This window comes from Aquarana catesbeiana, linkage group LG11 (assembly GCF_042186555.1).
Source record: "Aquarana catesbeiana isolate 2022-GZ linkage group LG11, ASM4218655v1, whole genome shotgun sequence".
Lineage (NCBI taxonomy): Eukaryota > Metazoa > Chordata > Amphibia > Anura > Ranidae > Aquarana > Aquarana catesbeiana.
Window position 1 is genome coordinate 26363471 of NC_133334.1, and position 25825 is coordinate 26389295.

General features: G+C 45.4%; 1 protein-coding gene across 1 annotated transcript in view; it reads right to left on the reverse strand.

Moving 5' to 3' along the window:
* Positions 1 to 25825, reverse strand: part of LOC141111893 (CD276 antigen-like) — a 32730-nt gene that overhangs the window by 5364 nt on the left and 1541 nt on the right. Inside the window, exons 2-5 of the mRNA XM_073604104.1 lie at positions 18008 to 18364; positions 16308 to 16637; positions 7379 to 7474; positions 3360 to 3788 (exon numbers count right to left, since the gene is read on the reverse strand). Of these exons, the coding sequence (XP_073460205.1) occupies positions 3360 to 3788; positions 7379 to 7474; positions 16308 to 16637; positions 18008 to 18364 (1212 nt within the window). The remainder of the gene's footprint in view (positions 1 to 3359; positions 3789 to 7378; positions 7475 to 16307; positions 16638 to 18007; positions 18365 to 25825) is intronic.

Consider the following 25825-nt stretch of genomic DNA (forward strand, 5'->3'; position numbering starts at 1 on the left):
GGGCAGCACACTGGAAAAGGGTCCTGCGCGTCTTTGGCTCTGGTTCGCACCTGGAACGGAGAACAGGGACGCACTGCACCTCCTGCTGTGCCCCGCAGCTGCAGCTAGTGTGAACCCAGCCTACGGTATAATAGCCAAAAAGGTGCCCCAGGCCATACATGTGGAGCACCTTTTTTGATGAAAGCATATTGTATATGGAGCCTTTCACATTAAAATATGTCTAATTTCATATGAGGTGTAAGATGTTAGCTCCTTACATCACTTAGGGGGTCTATTAACCACTTGACTTCCTGAAGATTTACCCCCTTTCATGACCAGGCCATTTTTTGGGATGCGGTACTGCGTTATTTTAACTGACAATTGCACGGTCGTGCAACACTATACCCAAATAAAATTGATGTCCTTTTTTTCCCACAAATAGAGCTTTCTTTTTGTGATATTTGATCAACACTGCCTTTTTTTTATTTTTTGCGCTATAAACAAAAAAAGTAATTTTTTAAAAAATAACAACATTTTTTACTTTCTGCTATAAAACATATCCAATTAAAAAAAATCTAATTTCGTCATTAATTTAGGCCAATATGTATTCTGCAACCTGTCTTTGATAAAAAAAAAAAATCCCAATAAGCGTATAGATTTTTTTTATACTAGTAATGGCGGCAATCAGCCCCTTATAGTGGGACTGCGATATTGTGGCGGCCAAACTGACACTTTTGACACTTTGTGGGAACCAGTGACACTAATACAGTGATCAGTGCTAAAAATATGCACTGTCACTGTACTAATAAAACTGTCTGGGAAGGGGTTAAAGGGGTTGTAAAGGTTAATTTTTTTTTCACCTATGCATTAACCACTTAACAACCGACCCATAGCCGAATGACAGCTACAAGGCGGTTGCATAACTCTGGGAGGGCATACAGTGACTCGCTCTCGCCCCTGGGGCGTGCACCTGAACACATCCGTGACCGCCGGGTCCACAGGACCCGGCGCATCACGGATCACGGTAAACGACCGCTGATGGCAGCCGTTTAGCATGTGATCGCTCCATCAAATGACGAAGCGATCACATGTAAACAAACCTGCGTGATATCCGGTTCCTCTTTCCCCTCTCCGTCCAGTGTGAGCTGAGAGGAGAGAGATCGGTGGCAGCAGCGTTGTGGGCTGGATGTGTAGTGCCCACAGCGTTGAAATGTGACAAAATCCATCCATCCATTCTCAGCCATGCATATCCATCCATACTCTGCATACCGATCCATAATCTGCATACCCATCCATCCATCCATACTCATCCATCCATTCTCACCCTTCCATACTCAGCATACTCATCCATCCATACTCTGCATACCCATCCATACTCTGCATACTCATCCATCCATCCATGCTCAGCCACCCATCCATCCTCAGCAATACTCATCCATCCATGCTCAGCCATGCCATACCCATCCGTACTCAGTCGTACCCAGCCATACTCAGTCGTACCCAGCCATACTCAGTCGTACCCAGCCATACTCAGTCGTACCCAGCCATACTCAGTCGTACCCAGCCATACTCAGTCGTACCCAGCCATACTCAGTCGTACCCAGCCATACTCAGTCGTACCCAGCCATACTTAGCCGTACCCAGTCATACTTAGCCGTACCCAGCCATACCCAGCTGTACCCAGCCATACCCAGCCATACCCAGCCATACCCACCGTCCCATCTATACTCAGCCGTACCCGGCCATACTCATTCATGCTCATCTATCCCCATTCATGCTCATCCATGCCACATCAGTTATCATCCATACCACATCCATGCCACTATAGTGCCTCACAAAAGTGTAATAGGTAGTCAAATCAGATTTGAAACTTATGTCCCTATATCGTCCTCCCCTTTGCACGCTCCCTGCATGGCGCACGTGCGCTGTGATCACCGAGTCACTGAGACTCGGGTGATCACAGATCCGAGTAAGGGGCCGATCCCAGCCCCTTACCACGTTATCAGCTGTCAGCCAATGACAGCTGATCACGTGTGTAAACAAAAGCTTGGTAATCTTTTTTTTTTTTCTCCTCACGCTGACAGCGTGAGGAGAAAACAAAAAAGCCGATCACCGGCTTATGTGCAAGGGATATCGATACCGAAGAGGAAGGAGGCACATCTGCCTCATCTGTGCCAATCAGTACCCCCTGCCAGTGCCACCTATCAATGACCACCAGTGGTGCCAATCAGTGCCACCTAGCAGTGCTGCCTCTCAGTGTAACCTATCAGTGCCCATTATTGCCACCTCTCAGTGTCATCTCTCAGTACCCACCAGTGCCGCCTATCAGTGCCCACCAGTGCCGCCTTATTGATGCCCATCAGTGAAGCCCATCGGTGCCCATCAGTGCAGCCTCATCAGCGTACATCAATGAAGAAGAAAAATTACCTGTTTGCAAAATTTTATAACATAATATAAAAACAATAATTTTTTTTTTTTTTTTTTTAAATTCGGTCTTTTTAAAAAATTTAACAAAAAATAAAAACCGCAGAGGTGATCTAATGCCACCAAAAGAAAGCTCTACTTGTGGGAAAAAAATGATAAAAATTTCATTTGGGTACAGTGTTGTATGACCACGCAATTGTCATTCAAAATGCGTCAGCGCTGAAAGCTGAAAATTGGTCTGGGCAGGAGGGGGGTTTAAGTGCCCAGTAAGTGGTCAATGGAAGAAAATGCATAGATGTTTTTAATACCTAAGTTTTCTTCCCTTACCTTGTCCTTGCCGCAGGATTTTGCTGAATTAACAGAAAATCCAACTTTCACCCATCACGGCGGGCTAGGTTTAGCAAACCTTCAAGGACTGGGTCCGTAAAAACGGCGTCCTTCTGCCTTGGGCCTTGTACAAGCACCCCATCAGGAAGCTTGAGGTAATGTAACAAGACCTAAGCCCTGGGTTCCTGGGGGTCCAGCTCTACAAAGAGAGGCATTACAGGCAAAACCTCGCGCTTCGGTACGAGGTCCCAGGTACCATCCATCTTAGGCCTTAGTGGCACTTCTGGATGGATCTGGCTTCTTTTTATGGAGGAATTTAAATCCAGCATGGATCCCTCCTGGAGCTCCTCAGAGCACTTTTTCACTTGTGACACTGGAGAAAAAAACTGATGTGCTCCTGGAAGGAGGAGGGGTTATATAGGGAGTAAACCTTCCTTTACCAGAGTCAACAGCTGAAGGTAGGCCTATAACTATAACCCATTAAGTAATTACTTATGGCTCTGTGTCCCATGATGTACAATAAAGAAAAATCTATTAGACAAACGATGGAGATTGTTTGTGACAGCTGTGCAAATTGAGACATTCACACATTTTATTTGAAATAATCATCTCATGTTTTTGGAGCTTACCTTCGCTTATCTGCATCTTCTGGCATACAATAACAGATACATTTTTAGCAGCATGGATCACTTCTACAACAAGTTTTGCCCCTTCATCTCTCTCTTTGTCAGGAGTTATGTAGGTAGAACACAGACAGCTGTATGATATGAAAGATCCCCTTGGTATGATAGGCTGTATTTCACTTTCCAAGGAAGAGCCAATTTGCTTGAAGGCCAGGGTAGGATGTTCTCCCCCCCGATGGCCTCCTTGATATTGTATTATCTGTTGAGGTGGTGGGTATTTCCAGGACTTGATCTTGACCATGCTGTCAGCTCTCTTCAAGTATAGATGTATTTCAATATTTTTTAGTTTGAAACCGGAAACCATGAAGGCCAGGGTGGAGCTCTGCATGTGAACCAAATCATCCACTCCGACAATCTCTGAAACCTCTGGTGATGCTGCAGGAAGAGAAATCAAGGATCAGGGCATTGGCAAGGAGAATGTAAGGACCAATAACTGTGGATGGTGATATACAGCTAGATTTACTGTATAACCAAGCACAGGGCCATCTTAATAGCATCATTGGCCCCCGGGCAAAGTAATGCACTGGGGCCCCTACCAGCCTGTCCCAATTTACGCAAATACTCTCAAGAATTAAGTTATAAATAGTTGATAGAATTAAATGTATATTTATTAGTACTTTCAATAAAATCGATTTTAAACATCAGGAAAGCATTTCATAAATCAAAGACTAATCAACACATAGGGCACAGTACAGGGGGTCAGAAGGGCACAATACAGGGGGGGGGGCAGCAGGGCACGGTACATGTTCCAGGACGCTGCTCAAGACACGGTCCTGGGACAGCTTAGTAAAAAGCGTGACTTGCCCAGCAAATCTGGGACAGTTGGCAAGTATAATGTAAGGCAAGACTATCATGGGGCCTCCATACACTGGGTGCCTGTGCATTAACCAAGCATGGTTGGTAAGCTGGACCAGATCCAAACCAACCTGAGCTCCTCTCTGGAACCTGACCTGAAATTTTGAAACTAGACTCCAGCATTCTTTACAGTTTTTCCGGCTCCTCTCCTGGACTGAAATGGCTTCCTCTGATTTGACTGCACACTGAGCTTGCAAATTGTATTAGAAGCTGCAGCAATTTAGATATAGCCCACCTCATTTCCTGACTTGAGGACATCCAGAATTATCTATTGTCCTGGAGGCTCAGCATAACATGGGGGCATCACCTGGGGTTTTTCTCCTTTTTTCTGGATCAACTGTGGGTATAGGATTGTGTATATGGGATTGTATTTCTTTTTTATTGGTTGAACTGGATGGTCTTTTTTCAACCTGACCTGACTAACTATGTAACTATCATCTAGGTCAGACATCATGCAAATAGGATGCTAACTTTTCCAGGTTGGCCCATCAAGACATTTTGATATTTGTGCTCGCAAGAGCCAGGCTACTGGAATGAAGGCTCTTGAGAGGCGTACTGAGGTTTTCGGGAAGCTATGCACAGCACTCTTCCGGCCCCTCCCACCAGCCATGATCAGCCGGTATTGAACAGTGAAGCACAGAGGCCTAGTGGTGACATCAGTGATGACAGATATGTAATGTAGGAGTGCCCACTGGGTAGAAATCTAAATTTTAGAGTTGTTCCCAGAACAAGAGATGAAGGAAGATCTTCCAATGAGGACCCCTGTCTAAGGCCTCATTTACATGGGTGGTTGGGGGGGGGGGGGGGGGGGGGTAGTAAAAACAGATGGTTGAGTTGCAGTTTAAAAACCCTACCCCCCCCCCCCAACTGCTGAGCTGCAAGTTACCATGGCAACATGAAAAATTAATATCACAGGCCACATGCAGCAGGCAGCACCGCAACCAAACCTGACCCATTCAAATGCGGTTGTGGCACGGTGAGCTCCTAATGCTTACACAGAACACAGACAGCAAAAAAAAAAAAAAAACTAGCAGAGTTTTTTTACTCTTCAATACTCTGTCTAAAAATTGTTTTTGCTATGCATACACTAGTAATATTTAATTCAGTGAATACAATTAATATTATTTTGGTACCACAGAACACGACCCAATTAATCGGCTCTGTGGTGCTGGCTTTCAGGGGTTAAAACAGGCGATGAGGAGGTGACATGATTCACCGCAAATCGCTCCTCAGAGGGCAATGAATGTATAAACAAACTTTTTTTTTTGTGAATGTCTATTTCTTGGAGATTGCTGTAGCTTAAACTATTCCCTAGCACCGCATGCTGTTTATTCACTAAGGTTCTCTAACAAACCTCTGAGGGCTTCACAGAACAGCTGTATTTATACTGAGATTAAATTACACACGGGTGGACTCTATTTACTAATTAGGTAACTTCTAAAGGCAATTTGGTACCTTTTTAGTTATGCCACCGGAATAAACTCCGAAGGTTTCTCCGACGGAATTCCATTCAAGCGGTCTTGCCTACACACGGTCAACCCAAAGTCCGACCATCAAGAACGCGGTGACGTACAACACGTACGACGGGACTAGAAAAAGGAAGTTCAATAGCCAGTAGCCAATATCTTCCGTCTCGTACTTGCTTCAGAGCATGCGTCGTTTTTGGTCCGTCGGAACAGCATACAGACGATCGGTTTTCCCGATAGGAAAAGGTTCCTTCGGAAATATTTAGAACATGTTTCATTTCTAGGTCCGTCAGAATTTTCGAAAACAGAAGTCCGATGAGGCGTACACACGATCGGAATACACGATGAAAAGCTTCCGTTGGACTTTTTCCTGTCGGACATTCCGCTCGTGTGTACGCAGCTTAAGGGGTAACAGAGTAAAGGGGGCTGAATACAAATGTACCCCACACTTTTCACATATTTATTTGTAAAAAATGTTTAAAACCATTTATCATTTTCCTTCCACTTCACAATTATGAGCCACTTTGTGTTGGTCCATCACATAAAATCCCAATAAAATACATTTACGTTTTTAGAAAATGTGGAAAATTTCAAGGGGTATGAATACTTTTTCAAGCCACTGTACATACCCTTTAAAATGGGCAAACCATTCCCCCGAATAATGTTTTGTGATGCTAAATAGAGCAGAATATTTTATTTATTAATGCCTAAGGGCCCATTCTCACAGCTGCGGTGTGGTGCATCGTGTTGATGTGCCAGTCTATTTAAATGGGCTGAAAAAAAACGCCATAACGCAGTGCACTAAAAATGAGACCTGCACCAAGCTGTGCAACAGCGCAGCGCAATGCATGTTAGTGTGCTCAGAGGCGGCTCTAGGCTTTGTGAGGCCTTAGGCAAAACTTACACATGAGGCCCCATGGACTGGGACGCTCCGTGATGAGGCCGCTATTCCTCAGGCTGCAGGCAGTATCCGATTTGCCCGTCAGCTCCTGGGCCGCAGAGTCCCAGTGGGGGTAGGCGGAGCCGCCGGCGTCAACTTCAGTGATTGAGAACAGGTAAATTAGGCGGCCGCGAGGCCCCTGTGAGTGCGAGGCCTTAGGCGACAGCCTAATTTGCCTAATTAGAGAGCCGCCTCTGAGTGTGCTATGATGTCTTGTGGTGCACTGCGGCCCAGGGACGTTAGGGTGCCATTAAAAATGATTGGCAATGCATTGCACCAACAAGTGTAGCCACTGCAGTGGCACGCCTCAAAAGTATGGGAGGACTTTAAGGGGGTCTATTTTTATAAAAAAAAAAAGAAAATCACTATGTGACTGTTTCAAGCATTCGCACAGCCGTCACAAATAATTTGCCCAATACATTTATTTCCTATGACCATCTCCTCCATCTAGTGGCTATAATGTGGTATATTTTACTGATTAAGGTATTTCATGAACATACCACAATATGGCCACTAGATGGAGCTGACAATCAACACAAAAATAAATGTATTAGGCAGAGTACTGTGAAGATTCATTATAAACAGACAAACAGTGAAAAATGATGGCTGTAGTTAATCCGGAGAAGTTGTTAGCTTTACGTGCGTTAATAGTAAATACGTTTAAACATAATTTTATGATTTTCGAAAAAAAGAATGTTGCTTACCATGTATGAAAAGCCAAATAACTGCACCCACCAAAACTGCAAATCCAATCACCATGATGTTCACGTTTAGTTCCAAAAAAGAAATACCAGGCAGCTCTGTAAAGATATAAAACAGATAATAATATGAAACAAATGATAAACCAGAAAAAGCCATTGTTCCTCAGCATGCTCTACTGTGAAAGGCTGAGGCAGTCAACATGCCTCCAATATATTTGCCATCATAGGCCTGTGTCTGGGGCTGCAGGGATGCATGGGCAATTTTATTCTCGCCCACCTGAGGTCGGAAGGGTAGGACCAGCCTCGTTTTGGATTTTAGGTGTTTACATGTTTAAAACAGTTTTTTTTTGCTAGAAAATTACTTAGAACCCCCAAACATTATATATTGTTTTTTTTTTCTAACACCCTAGAGAATAGAATGGCGGTTGTTGCAATACTTTTTTTTTTGCACCGTATTTGAGCAGCGGTCTTATAAGCGCACTTTTTTTGGAAAAAATTCACTTTTTTGAATAAAAAAATAAGACAACAGTAAAGTTAGCCCAATTTTTTTTAATATTGTGAAATATAATGTTATGCCAAGTAAATTGATACCCAGTATGTCACGCTTCAAAATTGCGCCCGCTCGTGGAATGGCATCAAACTTTTACCCTTAAAAATCTCCATAGGCGACGTTTAAAAAATTCTACAGGATGCATGTTTTGTGCTACAGAGGAGGTCTAGGGCTAGAATTATTGCTCTCATTCTACCGGTCGCGACGATACCTTATATGTGTGGTTTGACCACCGTTTTCATATGCGGGCGCTACTTACGTATGCGTTCGCTTCTGCGCGCGAGCTTGTCGAGACAGGACGCTTCAAAAAACATTTTTTTTTCTTATTTATTTTACTTTATTACATTTATTTTTGCACTGTTTAAAAAAAAAAAAAATTTGGATCACTTTTATTCCTATTACAAGGAATGTAAACATCCCTTGTAATAGAAAAAAGCATGACAGGTCCTCTTAAATATGAGATCTGGGGTCAAAAAGTCCTCAGATCTCATATTTGGACTAAAATGCAAAAAAAAAAGTCGTTTGAAAACATGACATAAAAAAAAATATGCCTTTAAGACAAGTGGGCGGAGCTGACGTAATGACGTCGCTTCAGCCGTCCAATGGTATGGAGACGGGTGGGGGCCATCTTAGCCTCACTTGTCTCCATACCCAGGCACTGAAAGGTCCCGATTGCCTCCGCCGCTACCGACGGCTCCGGTAAGCGGCGGAGGGCGGCGGAGGGCGCGGGAGAGCGGCCAGAGGGGGGGTGGCACCTCTCCCGCCGCCGATAACGGTGATTTCGCTGCGAACCTGCCGCAGAGACCACCATTATTGTACACAGAACCGGCTCCTGTAAAGATGGATACCTCGGTTGTGGCAGCAGCTGCTGCCGTTACAGAGATACCCCTCTTCAAAGTGCCGACGTATATGTACAGGAGGCGGTCGGTAAGTGGTTAAGGGGTATATTTATTAAAAAAAAAATTTAAAAAAATTGACGAGTCGTTTGTCCTGCAAAACTGCATGTGCATTCATTCAGTGCAAATGCCGGTAAAATCTAATATTACTAGGCTCTTTTTTCTCCAGTATACCATAATAAACCCCTGCGCAAATTAGATGTCACAAACTGTGAAGAGAGCAGCGCGCCTTCAAGCGTAACCGCTCGCCCTCCGGAAGATCCCCCCGCCCCCCCCCCCCCTTCCTGACCAAGCCATTTTTGTACACTGCGTTACTTTAACTGACAATTGCGCGGGCGTGCAACGCCGTACCCAAATTAAATCTGTCCCCCCCCCCCCACAAATTTCTTTTGATGATGTGTGATCACCTCTGCGGTTTTTATTTTTTTGCGCTACAAAAAAAAGGCAGACAAAAAACGATTAAAGCAATATTTCTTACTTTCTGCTATAAAATATATCTAATAAAATTAAAAAAATTAAAAATAATCGAATTTAATCATAAATTAGGCCAATATGTATTCTGCTACGTAAAAAAGAAATCCCAATATGCGTATATTCATCGGTTTGCGCAAAAGTTATACAAACTATGGGATATTTTTTATTTATTTAATTCTTTTTTACTGGTAATGGCGACAATCAGCGACTTATAGCGGGAATGCGATATTGCGGCGGACAGTCGGACACTTTTTGGGGACCAGTGACACTAATACAGTGATCAGTGCGAAAAATAGGCACTGTCACTGTACTAATGACACTGCCTGGGAAGGGGTTAAACATTAGGGGCGATCAAAGGGTTAACTGTTTCTAGCCAGTGTTTTAGAGTATTGTACAACAGAAAAGCAAATACTCCTGTGCACAGGTGTGTTGATTAGGTAATCCAAAGGATCAGAGTGGACAATAGCTTCCGGCCTCGCTGCCCTCCAGGATAGGGATATCCTAGTGATAGACAAAAACAAAGAAAAGAGGGCGCACCAGCCTAGTGCATTATCCTTTAGTGCATTTATTCAAAAAGAATAAATAAAAAACTACTCACAAAAGTAGAAGGAAAAATGCGCTTGTAACAGTCTTTGACGTATAGCAGTCTGTCCACTGGTAGCAGTCTCTGAGTCCTAGAGAGGGGGACATACGAACCGCTTCTGGCTAACGCGTTTCGAAGGTTAAACCTTCTTCATCAGAGCCTAGCAGTGTTACTCTCTTGCAGCTATTTATAAATGTGGTCATCTGAGAAGCACATCCCAGTTCTGTTCAGAGGCCCCTCCCCCAAGAAGGCGGACTTAAGCCAGACATGACTACTGATATATAAAAATTATTATTCATTTTCAATTGAAATAAACGCACATGTGTATACACACTCAGAACATATATGCGAACACGTATGCACTCGGCTGCAAGTTAACTCGCATCTTCAGACGGATCTCGCACATCCCCTGTATGTCACTGATCTTGAGTTATAATTGGGGGATCTCAAATAGAGGGGGAGAGCAAGGAATGGTGGGATAAATAGAAATACCTATAAATAAATAGTAATAGTAATAATAGTATCACCTCCATCCAGGTTCATAGTGTCCTCTCCATCCGGGCTCACTCCTCGTTTTGGTGGCTACAATAGATCAAGAGGTATGGCCTCACCCTCTATTTTTTCAATCTAATGTCTGTTCCGATTAATAGCGCCTTAGGATAGTGTATAATAATGTCCTATAGCGGCGGATGGAACGCACGCCATATTGGTTTCCTTCTACAGAACTGGGATGTGCTTCTCAGATGACCACATGTATAAATAGCTGCAAGAGAGTAACACTGCTAGGCTCTAATGAAGAAGGTCTAACCTTCGAAACGCGTTAGCCAGAAGCGGTTCGTATGTCCCCCTGTCTAGGACTCGGAGACTGCTACCAGTGGACAGACTGCTATACGTCAAAGACTGTTACAAGCCCAATTTTCTTTCTACTTTTGTGAGTAGTTTTTATTTATGCTTTTTGAATAAATATACTAAAGGATAATGCACTAGGCTGGTGCGCCCTCTTTTCTTTCTTTTAGAGTACTGTGGGGGAGGTGCTGTTACTAGGGGAAGACATGGATCCTTTTCCCTGCTTTGCAGGATCCATGTCTTCCCTTCTGTCAGAATGACGATCTGCCTTATTTACATAGACAGACTGGCGTTCTGGCTCTCTGCCTAACGATCAGCGGGTGCTGGCAGACATCGAGTGTGCAGTATCCGCAGATCAGCTTCTGCTGTGTGTAGCCAAAGCGGGGAGTGGGCCGTCGGCAGCGCGCCCCAGACCCTGAAGTGTCGGATTACGTACTAGGTACGTGATCCGGCGCAGTAGTGCCACCTTGCCACCGTATATGTCATTTATACGGTCGGCAAGTGATTAAAAAGCTAAATAATAATCAGAATTATATAAGAAGACAAACCGCGCTCACACAAAATTATTCTAAATCAGGGGTATCCAAACTTTCTAAACAAAGGGCCAGTTTACTGTCCTGCAGACATTAGGGGGGGGCAGACCATCGGAAGTACAAAATGTCCCTTCATCATTGGGAGTAAACAATTCCCCATTATTGGTCTCAGTGGGAGGAATTGTGCCCCATCACTGTTGTCATTTAAAGGACTTGAGCCCCGTCATTGGGAGGAATTGTGCCCCATCATTGGTGTAATTGGGAGGAATTGAGCCCCGTCATTGGGAGAAATTGAGCCCCATCATTGGCGTCATTGGGAGAAATTGAGCCCCATCATTGGTGTCATTGGGAGAAATTGAGCCCCATCATTGGTGTCATTGGGAGGAATTGAGCTCCAGCATTGGGAGAAATTGAGCCTCATCATTGGGAGGAATTGTGCCCCATTGTTGGTGTCATTGGGAGGAACTCAGCCCTGTCATTGGTGTAATTGGGAGAAATTGAGCCCCATCATTGGTGTCATTGAGCCCCGTCATTGGTGTCATTGTGAGAAATTGAGCCCCGTCATTGGTGTTATTGGGAGGAATTGTGTCCCATCATTGGTGTCATTGGGAGGAATTGTGCCCCATCATTGGTGTCATTGGGAGGAATTGTGCCCCATCATTGGTGTCATTGGGAGGAATTGTGCCCCATCATTGGTGTCTTTGTGAGAAATTGAGCCCCGTCATTGGGAGAAATTGAGCCCCGTCATTGGGAGAAATTGTGCCCCATCATTGGTGTCATTGGGAGGAATTGTGCCCCATTGTTGGTGTCATTGGGAGAAAGTCAGCCCTGTCATTGGTGTCATTGGGAGAAATTGAGCCCCATCATTGGTGTCATTGAGCCCCATCATTGGTGTCATTGGTAGGAATTGTGCCCTTCATTGGTGTCAGTGAATAAAATATTGCCCCAAGGGCCAGGTAAAAGACAGCAAAGGGCCACATCCGGACCCAGTTTAGCGACTGCTGCTCTAAATGATAAATTAGCATGTGTAATGAAATCCACAAGAATTCCAATTAAAAGTGCTTACTACGAATCAAATAAATGCCATAAATTCATAAGTATGTAAAAAAACATAAATTATTCTAAGTCCCAAATAAAGTGCTTGTTGCAAATCCAATAAATATCATAAATGCATATGTGTATCAAAGTTTATAAAATCCCAATAAAGTGCTTGCTGTGACACATGAGCCGAAAAGTGATTCAGTGTGGAAAATCCAGTTAAGATGAAAGTGACACCCAAATGACAAACTGTGCTCTTTCTCCTTCTCCCAGATAGAAACAATCCGCACTTACCAGAGATACATGACCTCTAATAGACCTCAGATCTCTCAGTAAAGAGTACCTGTCACTGCCCATGCTATCACAAGGGTTGTTGTTCATCCCTTGTAATAGCAATAAAGTTGATTAAAAAAATGTAAAGAGACAATGTAAAAAAAAAAAAAAAATCTAAATAAAATAAATAAGAAAAAAAAAGAAAAAAAAAAAAAGTAAAGTACCCCTTGTCCCCCTGTGCAAAGGCAAACACATACATAGGTCGTGCACGCATATGTAAACAGTGTTTGCACCTCACATGTGAGGTATTGCCCCAAATGTTATAGTGAGAGCAATAATTCTAGCAGCAGATCTCCTGTGTAACTCTAAACTGGTAACCTGTAAAGACTTACAAAGCGTCGCCTGTGGGGATTTTTAAGCACTGTAGATTGGCGCCATTCCACGACCATGCAAAATTTTGAAGCGTAACATGTTATGCCGCGTACACACGGTCGGACTTTCCGGCATACTTGGTCCGGCGGACCAGAGTGTGCCGGACAATCCGCCCGTGTGTGGGCGGCGGCGGACTTTTCCGGCGGACTTCTTCCCAAAAGCCCGCCGGACCTAGATTTTAAACATGTTTGAAATCTTTCCGTCGGACTCAGTTTTCGGGCGGAAAGTCCGCTCGTGTGTGTGCTGGTCCGACGGAAAGCCCGCTCGTGTGTAGGCTGGTCCGACAGACCAAGTGCGACACGAGGGGATGGTATTGCATCTCGCGCTCGCTGCAATAGGAAAAACAAATCTTCCTATTGCGGCGAGCGCGGGGCATACCGGGCCCTTAGGTCTGGTATGGATTATAAAGGGGAACCCCGCTACGCCGAAAAAACGGCGTGGGGTCCCCCTAAAATCCATACCAGACCCCGATCCGAGCACGCAGCCTGGCCGGTCAGGAAAACCACGCCCCCTAAAACGTCACAGTCCCAGCATGCCCAGGGATTGTGACATCATATGGGGGCGGGGTCTCCGCCTATATAAGTCACAACGCAGCCCTCAGAGACCAGTCCAGCCGGAGAGAGCGTCGTGTCAACATCTGGGGGAAGAGAAGAGAAGAGAAGCCAAGAAGCCAAGAAGCCCAGAAGTCCGGACCTCCGCTCGCAATAGAGCTACATGAAGAGAGCGGAGGGGCCGGCCGAAGACCTGCGACACCGGGAGAAGAGGCCGGAGAGCGGAGAAGAACCAACCGGACGCCGGGAGAAGATGAAGCGGAGGGACCCCCGAAGCCGGAAGAAGACCCCCCCCCCGGAGCTGTTTAATAAAATATTTTAAAAACCTGTGTGGTGTGTTTTATTACTTACACTTTTTTCCTAGGTAAATGGGTAGGGGTACCATGTACCCCATACTCATTTACATAGGGTGGGGGGCCGGGATCTGGGGGCCCCCTTATTAAAGGGGGCTCCCAGATTCCGATAAGCCCCCGCCCGCAGACCCCGACAACCAACGGCCAGGGTTGTCGGGAAGAGGCCCTTGTCCTCATCAACATGGGGACAAGGTGCTTTGGGGGGGGGGGGCGCAGGGCGCCCCCCTCCCCCAAAGCACCCACCCCCCATGTTGAGGGCATGCGGCCTGGTACGGTTCAGGAGGGGGGGGGGGCGCTCGCTCGTCCCCACCCCCTTTCCTGACCGGCCAGGCTGCGTGCTCGGATCGGGGTCTGGTATGGATTTTAGGGGGACCCCACGCCGTTTTTTCGGCGTAGCGGGGTTCCCCTTTATAATCCATACCAGACCTAAGGGCCTGGTATGCCCCGCGACGGGGCTCGCAAGGTGTCAATCTAGCCGATAAAAGCGGCAAGATTGACATCCTTTTCTAGTCCCGTCGCACCTGAGTCACGTTCAAAATGAACGGACTTGTCCGTGTGTGGGCAAGTCCGTTCATTCTGAAAGTCCGCCGGAACTCCGGCGAAAGTCCGTCGGAAAGACGGGCGGACTTAGCCCGCCGGAAAATCCCGGCGTGTGTGGGCAAGTCCGTTCGTTTTAAAGTCCGGCGCACCTGGCGGACAAAGTCCGTCGGAAAGTGTGCCGGACCAAGTAGGATAGAAAGTCCGCTCGTGTGTACGCGGCATAAGGTATCTATTTACTAGGTGTAACATCATCTTTTATATTTAGCCAAACAATTGAGTATTATGTTGTGCTTTTGTGCATTAAACCTATAAAGACTTCCATAAAATTCACTAAAGTGTACTTTTTTGAAAAAAATAAATTGCGTTTATAAAACCACTGCACAAATACCCCTACACTTTGTGTAATATGCACTCCTGGCCCCTGCACTATGTGTAATATACACTCCTGGCCCCTGCACTGTGTGTAATATACACCCCAGACACCTGCACTGTGTGTAATATGCACTCCTGACCCCTGGGCTATGTGTAATATGCGCTATGTGTAATATGCACTCCTCCTGACCCCTGTACTCTGTGTAATATGCACTCCTGACCCCTGTACTCGGTGTAATATGCACTCCTCCTGACCACTGCATTCTGTGCAATATGCACTCCTGACCCCTGCACTCTGTGTAATATGCACTCCTCCTGACCACTGCACTCTGTGTAATATGCACTCCTGACCCCTGTACTCTGTGTAATATGCACTCCTGACCCCTGCACTCTGTGTAATATGCACTCCTGACCCCTGCACTCCTGACCCCTGTACTGTGTGTAATATGCACTCCTGACTCCTGTACTCTGTGTAATATGCACTCCTGACCCCTGCACTCTGTGTAATATGCACTCCTGACCCCTGTACTCTGTGTAATATGCACTCCTGACTCCTGTACTCTGTGTAATATGCACTCCTGACCCCTGTGCTCTGTGTAATATGCACTCATGACCCCTGTGCTCTGTGTAATATGCACTCATGACCCCCGTACTCTGTGTAATATGCACTCATGACCCCCGTACTCTGTGTAATATGCACTCCTGACCCCCGTACTCTGTGTAATATGCACTCCTGACCCATGCACTCTGTGTAATATGCACTCCTGATCCCAGCATTCTGTGCAATATAAAAAAAAAAAGCACAAGAGGGCGACTCTATCTAGGTGTAGCGATTAAAAAGATAACAGACAATAAAAATGCACTCACTAGTTAAAAGTGGTTCAAGGCTTATCATAAACCCATAAAGACTTCCATAAAATTCCCTAAAGTGTACTTTTTTGAAAAAAAAATAAATTGCGTTTGAAAAACCACTGCACAAATACCGTGTGACATAAGAAATTGCAACACTCACTATTTCATTCTCTAGGGCCTCTGCTTAGGAAATACATAATGTTTGGGGGTTCTAAGTAATTTTCTACCAAGTAGCCCAGCGCTGAAGTGGTTAAATATATTCCCCAATAGCCACAAAGACTACAAATCCAGTTTGTGCGCACCAAACGCCTTTGAAACCCAATTGTTTTGTTTTGTAAGAGTAGCAGTGACATCCTCGCTGTGCTGTACATGCACAGAGAGCAGAGCTGTGGGAGGGGCCTAGCAAGCTCAACCCACTACAGGCTGCCTACAGAAAACTACAGGAGGGGGCGGAGACAAGACCAGTCACCCTGCACAAGGAGAGAGAGCAGCAGTGAGGGGTCTTTATTACGGGAAGGAAAAGTCTCACACTGGATTACTGCACAGATCTGGAAAAAATATACAAAGCTCACCAAGAATCAAGAATACACATGACCAATGAATTTAGATGATATTTGATTATCCTCGGGTTCAGCTTACCTTTTGCTATCAGAGTAAAACTGACATTCTGGTCATGGCTGAAGGACCCATGTGTCACTACACAATAATACACATCTCCATTCTCCTCTGGACTGGAGAGTTCCACCACCAGCTGGCTGCTCACATTGAAGGACCCATCGCTGTTCTCCTGTATCTCAGTTCGATAAGTCGGTTTGTCCAATAAAGACCAGGTACCGGAAGTCTTATTGTGCTTCCCCCATTGGATCTCCACCACTTTCGGGTAGAACTTGCTGACTTCACAAAAAACTGATTCCTTCCTTCCAGGTTCAATGGTAAGTTCAGTTATGGAGAGGGTGATGTTCGGCTTCGCTGAAATAGTCAAAATATCTGTGATTTAAAGTTATCTTTTCATAAGAATTCTGTAGACCTTAAAAGTATAACTACAGTGTAAAGGCAAAACTTTTTTTTCGTAGTTTTGTATAGTGTGGAGAGGAATGTGTGTGGTCCCCATTGGGTGCTCTGGCTGCCCAACAATTTTTGTGTTGCAGGGTGCCGCACTCTCTGCTTAACAGTCCTGACCCCTGCATTATGTGTAATATACATTCCTGACCCCTGCACTCAGTGTAATATGCCTCCCTGACCCCTGCACTCTGTGCAATATGCCCCCCTGACCCCTGCACTCTGTGCAATATGCCCCCCTACACTCTGTGTAATATGCACCCCTAACCCCTACACTCTGTGTAATATGCACCCCTAACCCCTACACTCTGTGTAATATGCACCCCTAACCCCTACACTCTGTGTAATATGCACCCCTAACCCCTACACTCTTGCCTCGTTTCCACTGAGCGGTTTGGTTCGGTACGGTACGCTATTTTGGGTGTTTCCATTATGAAAGCGGCCCATACAACCGAACCGTACCGCTCCATTCAGGGTCCTGCTTCAGATGTGGGGCCATAGAAAATGGAACGGTTCGGTTAGGGCGGAGCTACGATACATTCCACTAATTGGCTGACAGAAAACCCTCTGCTGTGCTATGCTGAGGCATTTTTTCCCCTTGTGGTCCCACTTGCAGTGGAAACGCTCACCAGAATAGACCGGACCATTCTAGGCCATTCAAACTGTACCGACCTGAACCGATCCGCTCAGTGGAAATGAGGCATCTGTGTAATGAACACCCCTGACCCCTACACTTTGTGTAATATGCGCTCCTGACCCCTGCACTTAGGAGTGCAGATTACACAGAGTGCAGGGGTCAGGAGTGCATATTACACAAAGTATAGGGGGCAGGGGTCAGGAGTGTGTAAGACACAGAGCGCAGGGGTCAGGAGTGTGTAAGACACATAGTTCAGGAGTGTGTAAGACAGAGTGCAGGGGTCAGGGGTGTGTAAGACAGAGTGCAGGGGTCAGGAATGTGTAAGACACAGAGATCAGGGGTCAGGGGTGTGTAACACACAGAGAGCAGGGGTGTGTAACACACAGAGAGCAGGGGTCAGGGGTGTGTAAGACACAGAGAGCAGGGGTCAGGAGTGTGTAAGACACAGAGCATATAGATCTATATTCAGAAAAAGAAATTAATAAATAAACTAAAGAATTGGGGCAGACTTTTTTTAATAATGACTGAGAAGTCACTGTCAATGTCAAGAATTAGCATTTTCAGAAGGATGCCAGCCATGGCTGCTCCCATATTACTTTGTATCAGTACTTTGTGTGGATTTAACATTTAAAATGTCACTTACCTAATACGGTCACAATCCTTTTATCTGATGCTTTCTCAGGAGTGACAAAAATTGTACAGATGTATTCTCCTTCATCACTTCTCTGTACATGGTGTAAGGTGAGACTGGCGTTTCCTCTTCTCAGTTCTCTCACGTCTATAGCAGACCCCGGTCTAATCTGTATATGATTGTTGTAATCTGTGAATTTATATACATCCGCCTCACTTCCATTTGGTAATATTTTGCTCCAGCGGACACCCACAGTGTACAGATCCAGATCCAGCTCCTGGTCAGCATCCTTAGCCAGAGCACATGGGATTGTTAAATTCTGTCCCAGCCAAGCTTCCACGGTCAAGTTCTTTTCCTCTATATGTATTTCTAGAAAATAATGCAAAGTGTATAAATGACATACAAATCCATGGCATCCATCTGCCTCTTGGTACTTGTTTAATACCCCAATGAGGGTAGTTCTGGGATGTCTCTGCCTTGGCCCACAAATAAATGATGCACAGAGGGCAGGAGTATGAAAACCCAAAGAGTACAGAGGTCAGGAGAACGTAAGGCACGGAGGGCAGGAGAACGTAAGGCACAGAGGTCAGGAGAACGTAAGGCACAGAGGTCAGGAGAACGTAAGGCACAGAGGTCAGGAGAACGTAAGGCACAGAGGTCAGGAGAAAGTAAGGCACAGAGGTCAGGAGAACCTAAGGCACAGAGGTCAGGAGAAAGTAAGGCACAGAGGTCAGGAGAACGTAAGGCACAGAGGTCAGGAGAACGTAAGGCACAGAGGTCAGGAGAACGTAAGGCACAGAGGTCAGGAGAACGTAAAGCACAGAGGTCAGGAGAACGTAAGGCACAGAGGTAAGGAGAAAGTAAGGCACAGAGGTCAGGATTAAGAAACACAAGGAGCACAGAGGTCAGGAGTAAGTAAGGCATACAGTACAGAGGTCAGGATTAAGTAAAGCACAGAGTACAGATGTCAGGAGTAAGTAATACGCAGAGGTCAGGAGAAAATAATGCACACAGCAGGTCAGGAGTAAGAAACCCAAAGTGTACAGAGGTCAGGAGAAAGTATGGCACAGAGTACAGAGGTCAAAAGTAAGTAACACACAGAGGTCAGGAGTAAATAATGTAGAGGTCAGGAGTAAGTATTGCAGAGGTCAGGATTAAGAAACACAAAGAGCACAGAGGTCAGGGGTAAGTGGGGCACAGAGTACAGAGGTCAGGAGTAAATAATGTACAGTGGTCAGGAGAAAGAAACCCAAAGAGTACAGGGGTTTAGGACAAAGTACGGCACACAGTACAGAAGTCAGGAGTAAATGATGTATAGTGGTCACGATCAGGAGAAAGCAAGGAGCACACAGATCAGGAGTAAGTAAGGCACAGAGGACAGGAGTAAGCAAGGAGCACAGAAATCAGGAGTAAGTAAGGCATAGAGTACAGAAGTCAGGAGTAAGTAACGCACAGAGGTCAGGACTAAGTAAGGCACAGAGTACAGAGGTCGGGACTAAGTAAGGCACAGAGTACAGAGGTCAGGACTAAGTAAGGCACAGAGTACAGAGGTCAGGACTAAGTGAGGCACAGAGGTCAGGAATAAGTAAGGCACAGAATACAGAGGTCTGGAGTAAGTAAGGTACAGAGAGCAGGGGTCAAGAGTAAGTAACATGCAGAAGTCAGGAGAAAATATGACAGAGTACAGAGGTCAGGATTAAATAACACGCAGAAATTAAAAGCAAGTAATTCTCAGAGGTCAAGAGTACGTAACGTACAGAATACAGAGGTCAGGAGCAAGTAATGTGGAGAGGTCAGGAGTAAGTAACACACAAAATGCAGAGTTTTCTGTGTGATCACCAAGCCGGGTGAGAGTAACTAAAGAGAATCTCTTCAATGGGGTAACAGAAAAGTATAAAAGTGCATTTGCTTAGTAGCATGGGGAGGGTTAGAAGCTCTGTCAGTTTTACTTTGTTTCCCTTGTATCCCTTTTAAGCAGATTACCCTATTTCCTGTGTGGTCTCTACAACAGGAAGTAAGGGGATATATGTCTAATGGGCCCCTAAATGTTAACAGCTTCTCAGCCAGTGTCATTAGTACAGAGTCAGTGTACAGTATTATATCTGATCACTGTATTAGTGTCTCTAGCGATGTCTGTGTCAGTTAGTGACCCCACCAGCCAGGGTCTGTTAGAGCCAGATTGCCCCCCACCCTACCACAGTCCCACATATGTCACTCATCACTGTCATTACAGTATAGCGTCTATAGCTGCCTACATTCCAATATAAATACCATAGTTTGTAGATGCTATTCTTTTAACCAAAGAAATGCAGCAGAATACATTTTGGCCTTAATTTTTGAAGAAATTTGATTTTTTTTTTTAATTGGATATGTTTTACAACGCAAAGTAGGAAATACAGTTTTTTCAAAATTTTCAGTCTTTTTATGTTCATATAATAAAAAACAAATAGTGATTAAGTACCACCAAAAAGCTTTATTTGTGTGAACCAAAATTATATAAATTTAATTTGGGCACAGTGTTGCATGACTGCCAAATTGCTAATTAAAGTAGACCAGTGCTGAGTAGCAAAAAAAAAAAAGCCATGGCCATGAAGGGGGGTAAAACCTTCTAGAGGTCAGTTGATTAACTTGTTCACAAATGGTAAAGAGCAGTGGTCTCCAAAATGCGGCTCTGGGGCCGGATGTGGTCTTTGGCTTGCCTCTATCTGGCTATTGGGGCACTATTCCACCAACTGACACCACCGAGGTGGCACTATTGTTCCCATTGGCACCAACAGGACTGTTTTTAAGGCAGGGCAAAAGGGGCAGCTGTCCCTGGGCCTTGTCATTGTTGTTGGGTCCAAAGCAGCTGCCTGATACTTGCCAACTATCCTGATTTAACTTCCCTTGTCCCTTGAGGTTTTAGTCCCGTGTTGTGTCCTGATATCTCAGTGTAAAGTGCTGCTACTAATGCTGCCCAGCTCTGTCCTATTGTTGTGTACAGATGACTCACCTGCCAGACCCTGTGTTTACATGTAAATTACCGGCATTCATTTGTAAATAGCAGTGATGTTCACATGTAAATAGCGGTGGCATTCATATGTAAATAGAGGCGTCCATGTATATCATGCCCCCCTGAGGTCATATCCACAGTAATCTTTGGCAACCAATCAACATGCAGCAATCATGTGCTGTAACCTCTAGCAACTGGTCAGTGAGCCATGTGTGCTGTAACCTCTAGCAACCAGTCAGTGAGCGGTAATGATACACTGTAACCTCTGGCAACCAGTCAGTGAAAGGTAATGATACACTGTAACCTCTAGCAACCAGTCAGTGAGCGGTAATGATACACTGTAACCTCTGGCAACCAGTCAGTGAGCGGTAATGATACACTGTAACCTCTGGCAACCAGTCAGTGAGCGGTAATGATACACTGTAACCTCTGGTAACCAGTCAGTGAGCGGTAATGATACACTGTAACCAATGGTAACCAGTCAGTGAGCGGTAAACATACACTGTAACCTCTGGCAACCAATCGCAATAGCTGCCTGATCTGATTCAGTAAACTGATTTTAAGTCTAGCTGCTATTTATTGTATGTCTCAGAGCAGGTGGAGAGCGAAACTGCATGGGGGGGCCCCACAAAAAGTTTTGTCCAGGGTCCAATCAATATTAAAGACGGCCCTGGGCACCAACAATGAGGCACTATGCGTTCCATTCAAACCAATGATGGAACATTGATTATGCCCACTAATGCCAGGGCATTCTCTGTTCCCACTGGTCACAGTCTGCCCAATCACCGACCCACCCCCATCCACCATCCCCCTTAAAGACTGAACGACTATAAACTGGCCCTTTGATTAGAAAGTTTGGAGGCCCTGGTTGATATAAAATAGTCCATTCTCAGTGTTTGCTGACGATACAAAGCTAAGCAGGGGGCTTATTTCTCACAGGTGGGCAGTTGTATGGCAGATGAGGTTCAATGAAGGAGTATGCAAACTTGGGAACTAAAAATGTGAATGGCATTTACACGCTAAGGGAAGAAGCTCTGGGGAAATTGAGGCTGGAAAAGGATCTGGGGTCCTAGTAGATCAAAGGCTCAGTGACAGCATGCAATGCCAACTGACTATTAGAATGCATTAACAAGGGTATTTACTCAAAAGATCTACAGTGTCTTGAAAAAGTATTCATACCCCTTGACATTTTCCACATTTTGTCATGTTACAACCAAAAACGTAAATGTATTTTATTGGGATTTTATGTGATAGACCAACACAACGTGGCACATATTAGTGAAGTGGAAGGAAAATGATAAATGGTTTTCAACTTTTTTTTACAAATAAATATGTGAAAAGTGTGGGGGGCATTTGTATGGCGCCCCCCTGAGTCAATACTTTGTAGAAGCGCCTTTCTCTGTGTAGCAATAACTCTCGGTGGAGCTGCTGGTTTAAAGCGGGCTTGTTACCTTCTCTCTCGATACCTCTGTTTCACCGGCACCGGGTCGATATAAGCACCAAACACTTGAGTAGGTTTTCCAATGCTTTAATAAACGAATAAAGGAAGTAGCAGGTAAGAGGTAGAAGGAAAGCTGCAGGGAAGCTCAAATACCTTTCCTTAGTACTCTTTAGAACATTTCTCTGGAATTGATCACTTGTAGTTGAAAGAGCTCCCCTTGTGGGATTCAATCTTTGCCCGCCTGGATAGACCTCTCTCACTTGCCTAGCAGCCATTACGTAGCATGAACAAAAGTCTCTGCCACAGACTTGTTTGGAATAAAACCCGTACGATCCTCTGCCACAGGATGTATTGGTTTGTGATGAATGTCAGACACAGTACTTGAACCTTTAAGCCAACCCGGCAGTACTATACTGTAAGATTACTTCAGGATGCGTCCTCCAACCGAGTCACCAGGCCCCTCTCCAGACCAGCACTCTGTATGATCCTTCCATGACGGGTCCTCCCCTGGGATCTCCTCGGTTGTCCAGCTTCTTCACTCAGGATAGACAGCTCAGGACCATTCCTCTGCTGCTGTGGCAGGCCCCAGACAGGCTTCTGGGCCCACCCACACGCCGCAGCGACGTGGGCCTCCGGAACAGAGGACCACGAGGTGGTACTCTTAACACATACCTGTCGGCCAGGAGGGCCAGCAGGTGGCTGAAAAAACGGACCCTAAAACATGGCGTCTGTCCCATAAATACCCTCTCCCAGAATGCAACTCGGAGGACCACCTCCACCGAGTTATCTCTGGGACAGAGGAGCACTCATCCGCTTCAACACGTTGCTCTTCCAACACCAGCCCATGGAGACAACGACACCCACCGGCACAATGTGGAACTACACGCAACGTCAGCCAAGCTGGAACAGAGGCAAATCTAACTTCCTCTAATAAGCGACCCACTAGATTTACCTATCAGGGGGTAGATTAAAATCTACCAGCGCTACATACTCCCCCCAGTACAATAGACGTTGTCCTTAACGTCTGTCACAAAAATAATAACTCCCAAGCCTGAGAGCAGGTATTTGAGCTTAAAACTTGGATTTAGGTAAAGAAGAAGGGAAGACAGTAGAAAGACATTATAAGATTAACATTTGTAAAACAATATATTCACATCCGTAAACAAAACCATCCTATGACTGTACATAACCCCACTATCTATCTTAGCTGAAAAGCCTAACAGCTTGATAGGAGATCAAATGGTTCCTGAAAAGGAAAACATATTAAACACACATGTGACCTATACAATTTCAGGATTTGAAAAAAATGAAACTCTCTTCCCATTATCTACACCAGAATAATCTTTAGGAGTCCATCCCTATATATATTTTTTTTTCTTTTAAATGAAATCCGGCTAGCAAAAAGAAGTCCTTGGATGTGAAACACTGAGATGAGTATTCAGATCTTGACCACGAAGATCTCTATACACTGATACTAACTAACTAACTACCCCAAAGTTCTTTTGTCCATAATTACCAATAAAACCGGGGATCTGGCAAGGTCAGTGCTTTTCCCAGTTTATCCACTGTAGTGATGAAATATACAACGTCATCTTTTCTGGGCCTGCAGATGACCACTCTGTCAGCATAGATGTGCCGACCGAAATTCCAGTGCATAAAACATCCGCTGAAACGATCATCCATTTTAACGGAACATCCAGTCTTTTGGAAAGGCTTAGGCACAGACAAATAGTCCCAAACAGCTTCACTGTACCAAAGCTCCCGGTTAGCTTCAAACACTTGCATTATGTCCTGAGGAACATAAGGGAACTCCAAACCATATTCCGTAGCTACACGCTCCCATACCAGGAGGCACACATGAATTCAAAGATTTGCTCACCATAGACCCAGCTGGTGTCTGAGGTGAACTAGCAACTTTTGACAATGTCTCATTTACAATGCTGTGTGGCTCCACACAAGGTGACGTCTTCCCAGAACTCAGAGTTGTCCATTCAGGGAAAGTCCTAGCAGAGGCAGCATCTTCGCCTTGGGCCCATAACAGCTCTTGTGACATAGTCTCAAATAGGTCATCATCACCGGAGAGATCCGACATGGATTCTATCTCCGAATCTCCCAGTTCTTCTGCTGGCAGATATCTATTTACAGTCCCAGATACATTCCCCATTAATTGCTCACCCGTTCCTGTCGTGGACTTTGTTGGATCCGGTTCGGGTAATCTCTGGGGTAGGCCTCGACCACGGCCGCGGGAAGCCTTCACATATCCCACCTTCCTCTGGACAGGTACAACAGGGATAGGTGTGGTGGATGTAGAAATTAAGGTAATGTCCGCTGATAAGACAGCAAAAGCAGTGTCTCTCTCCGGAACATTCTCGGCAACAACAGGCAAAGTCACGGCCTGCTGTTCTCTTTCCGAAGCAGTAGCAGCTTCTTCTGTGGCGATACCTGTTGCCCAATCTACTCGATAAGCACGGGGCGACACGGTAGGTTGCTCCACCATAAACAAATATTTTCCACATTGCGGGCAGCGACCAAACGGACGGAGATGTACGGTCAGTCCTTCACATTTGTGGCAAATCATGACCAGCCCTTCGATATCTCCGGCGGTATAGAGAACAAACCTCCCCTGCGGCTTCAGACGAATACCGGTACCTGTAAGCAGGGTTCCGGTCAGCACAGTACTCGACACAGTGCTCACAGGGAACATTCTTGGTCCCATAATTGGCTGCATCTCTGAAAAAGGCATGGCCACACTCTGATCTTCTCAGCACGATCACGAGGCCTCTCTTCTTCTCTGGCGCCAAACGCATACACGCGTCCCACGCGGTATCACGTAGGGTAGGCTCCTCCCACTTGTTCTTCTGATCACGTAGCTCCCGGGCTTTTACTGGCGCCCGCCGCCTACGCAGTCAGAAATAAATTCCTGCAACTTTTAACCTTTTCTTCTCCTGAGAAATTGACAAAGTCCAGCTCTCACCGTAAACTCCCGGTGAAACACCTCTCCAGGTTGCGAGAATTGATGGCCAACAAATCCCGGACGACTCCCCCCCATGTAGCAATAACTCTCGGTGGAGCTGCTGGTTTAAAGCGGGCTTGTTACCTTCACTCTCGATACCTCTGTTTCACCGGCACCGGATCTAGGGTTCCGTTGAGTTTACCTCTGGACGATATAAGCACCAAACACTTGAGTAGGTTTTCCAATGCTTTAAAAAACGAATAAAGGAAGTAGCAGGAAAGATGTAGAAGGAAAGCTGCAGGGAAGCTCAAATACCTTTCCTTAGTATTCTTTAGAACATTTCTCTGGAATTGATTACTTGTAGTTGAAAGCGCTCTCCTTGTGGGATTCAATCTTTGCCCGCCTGGATAGACCTCTCTCACTTGTCTAGCAGCCAGTACGCAG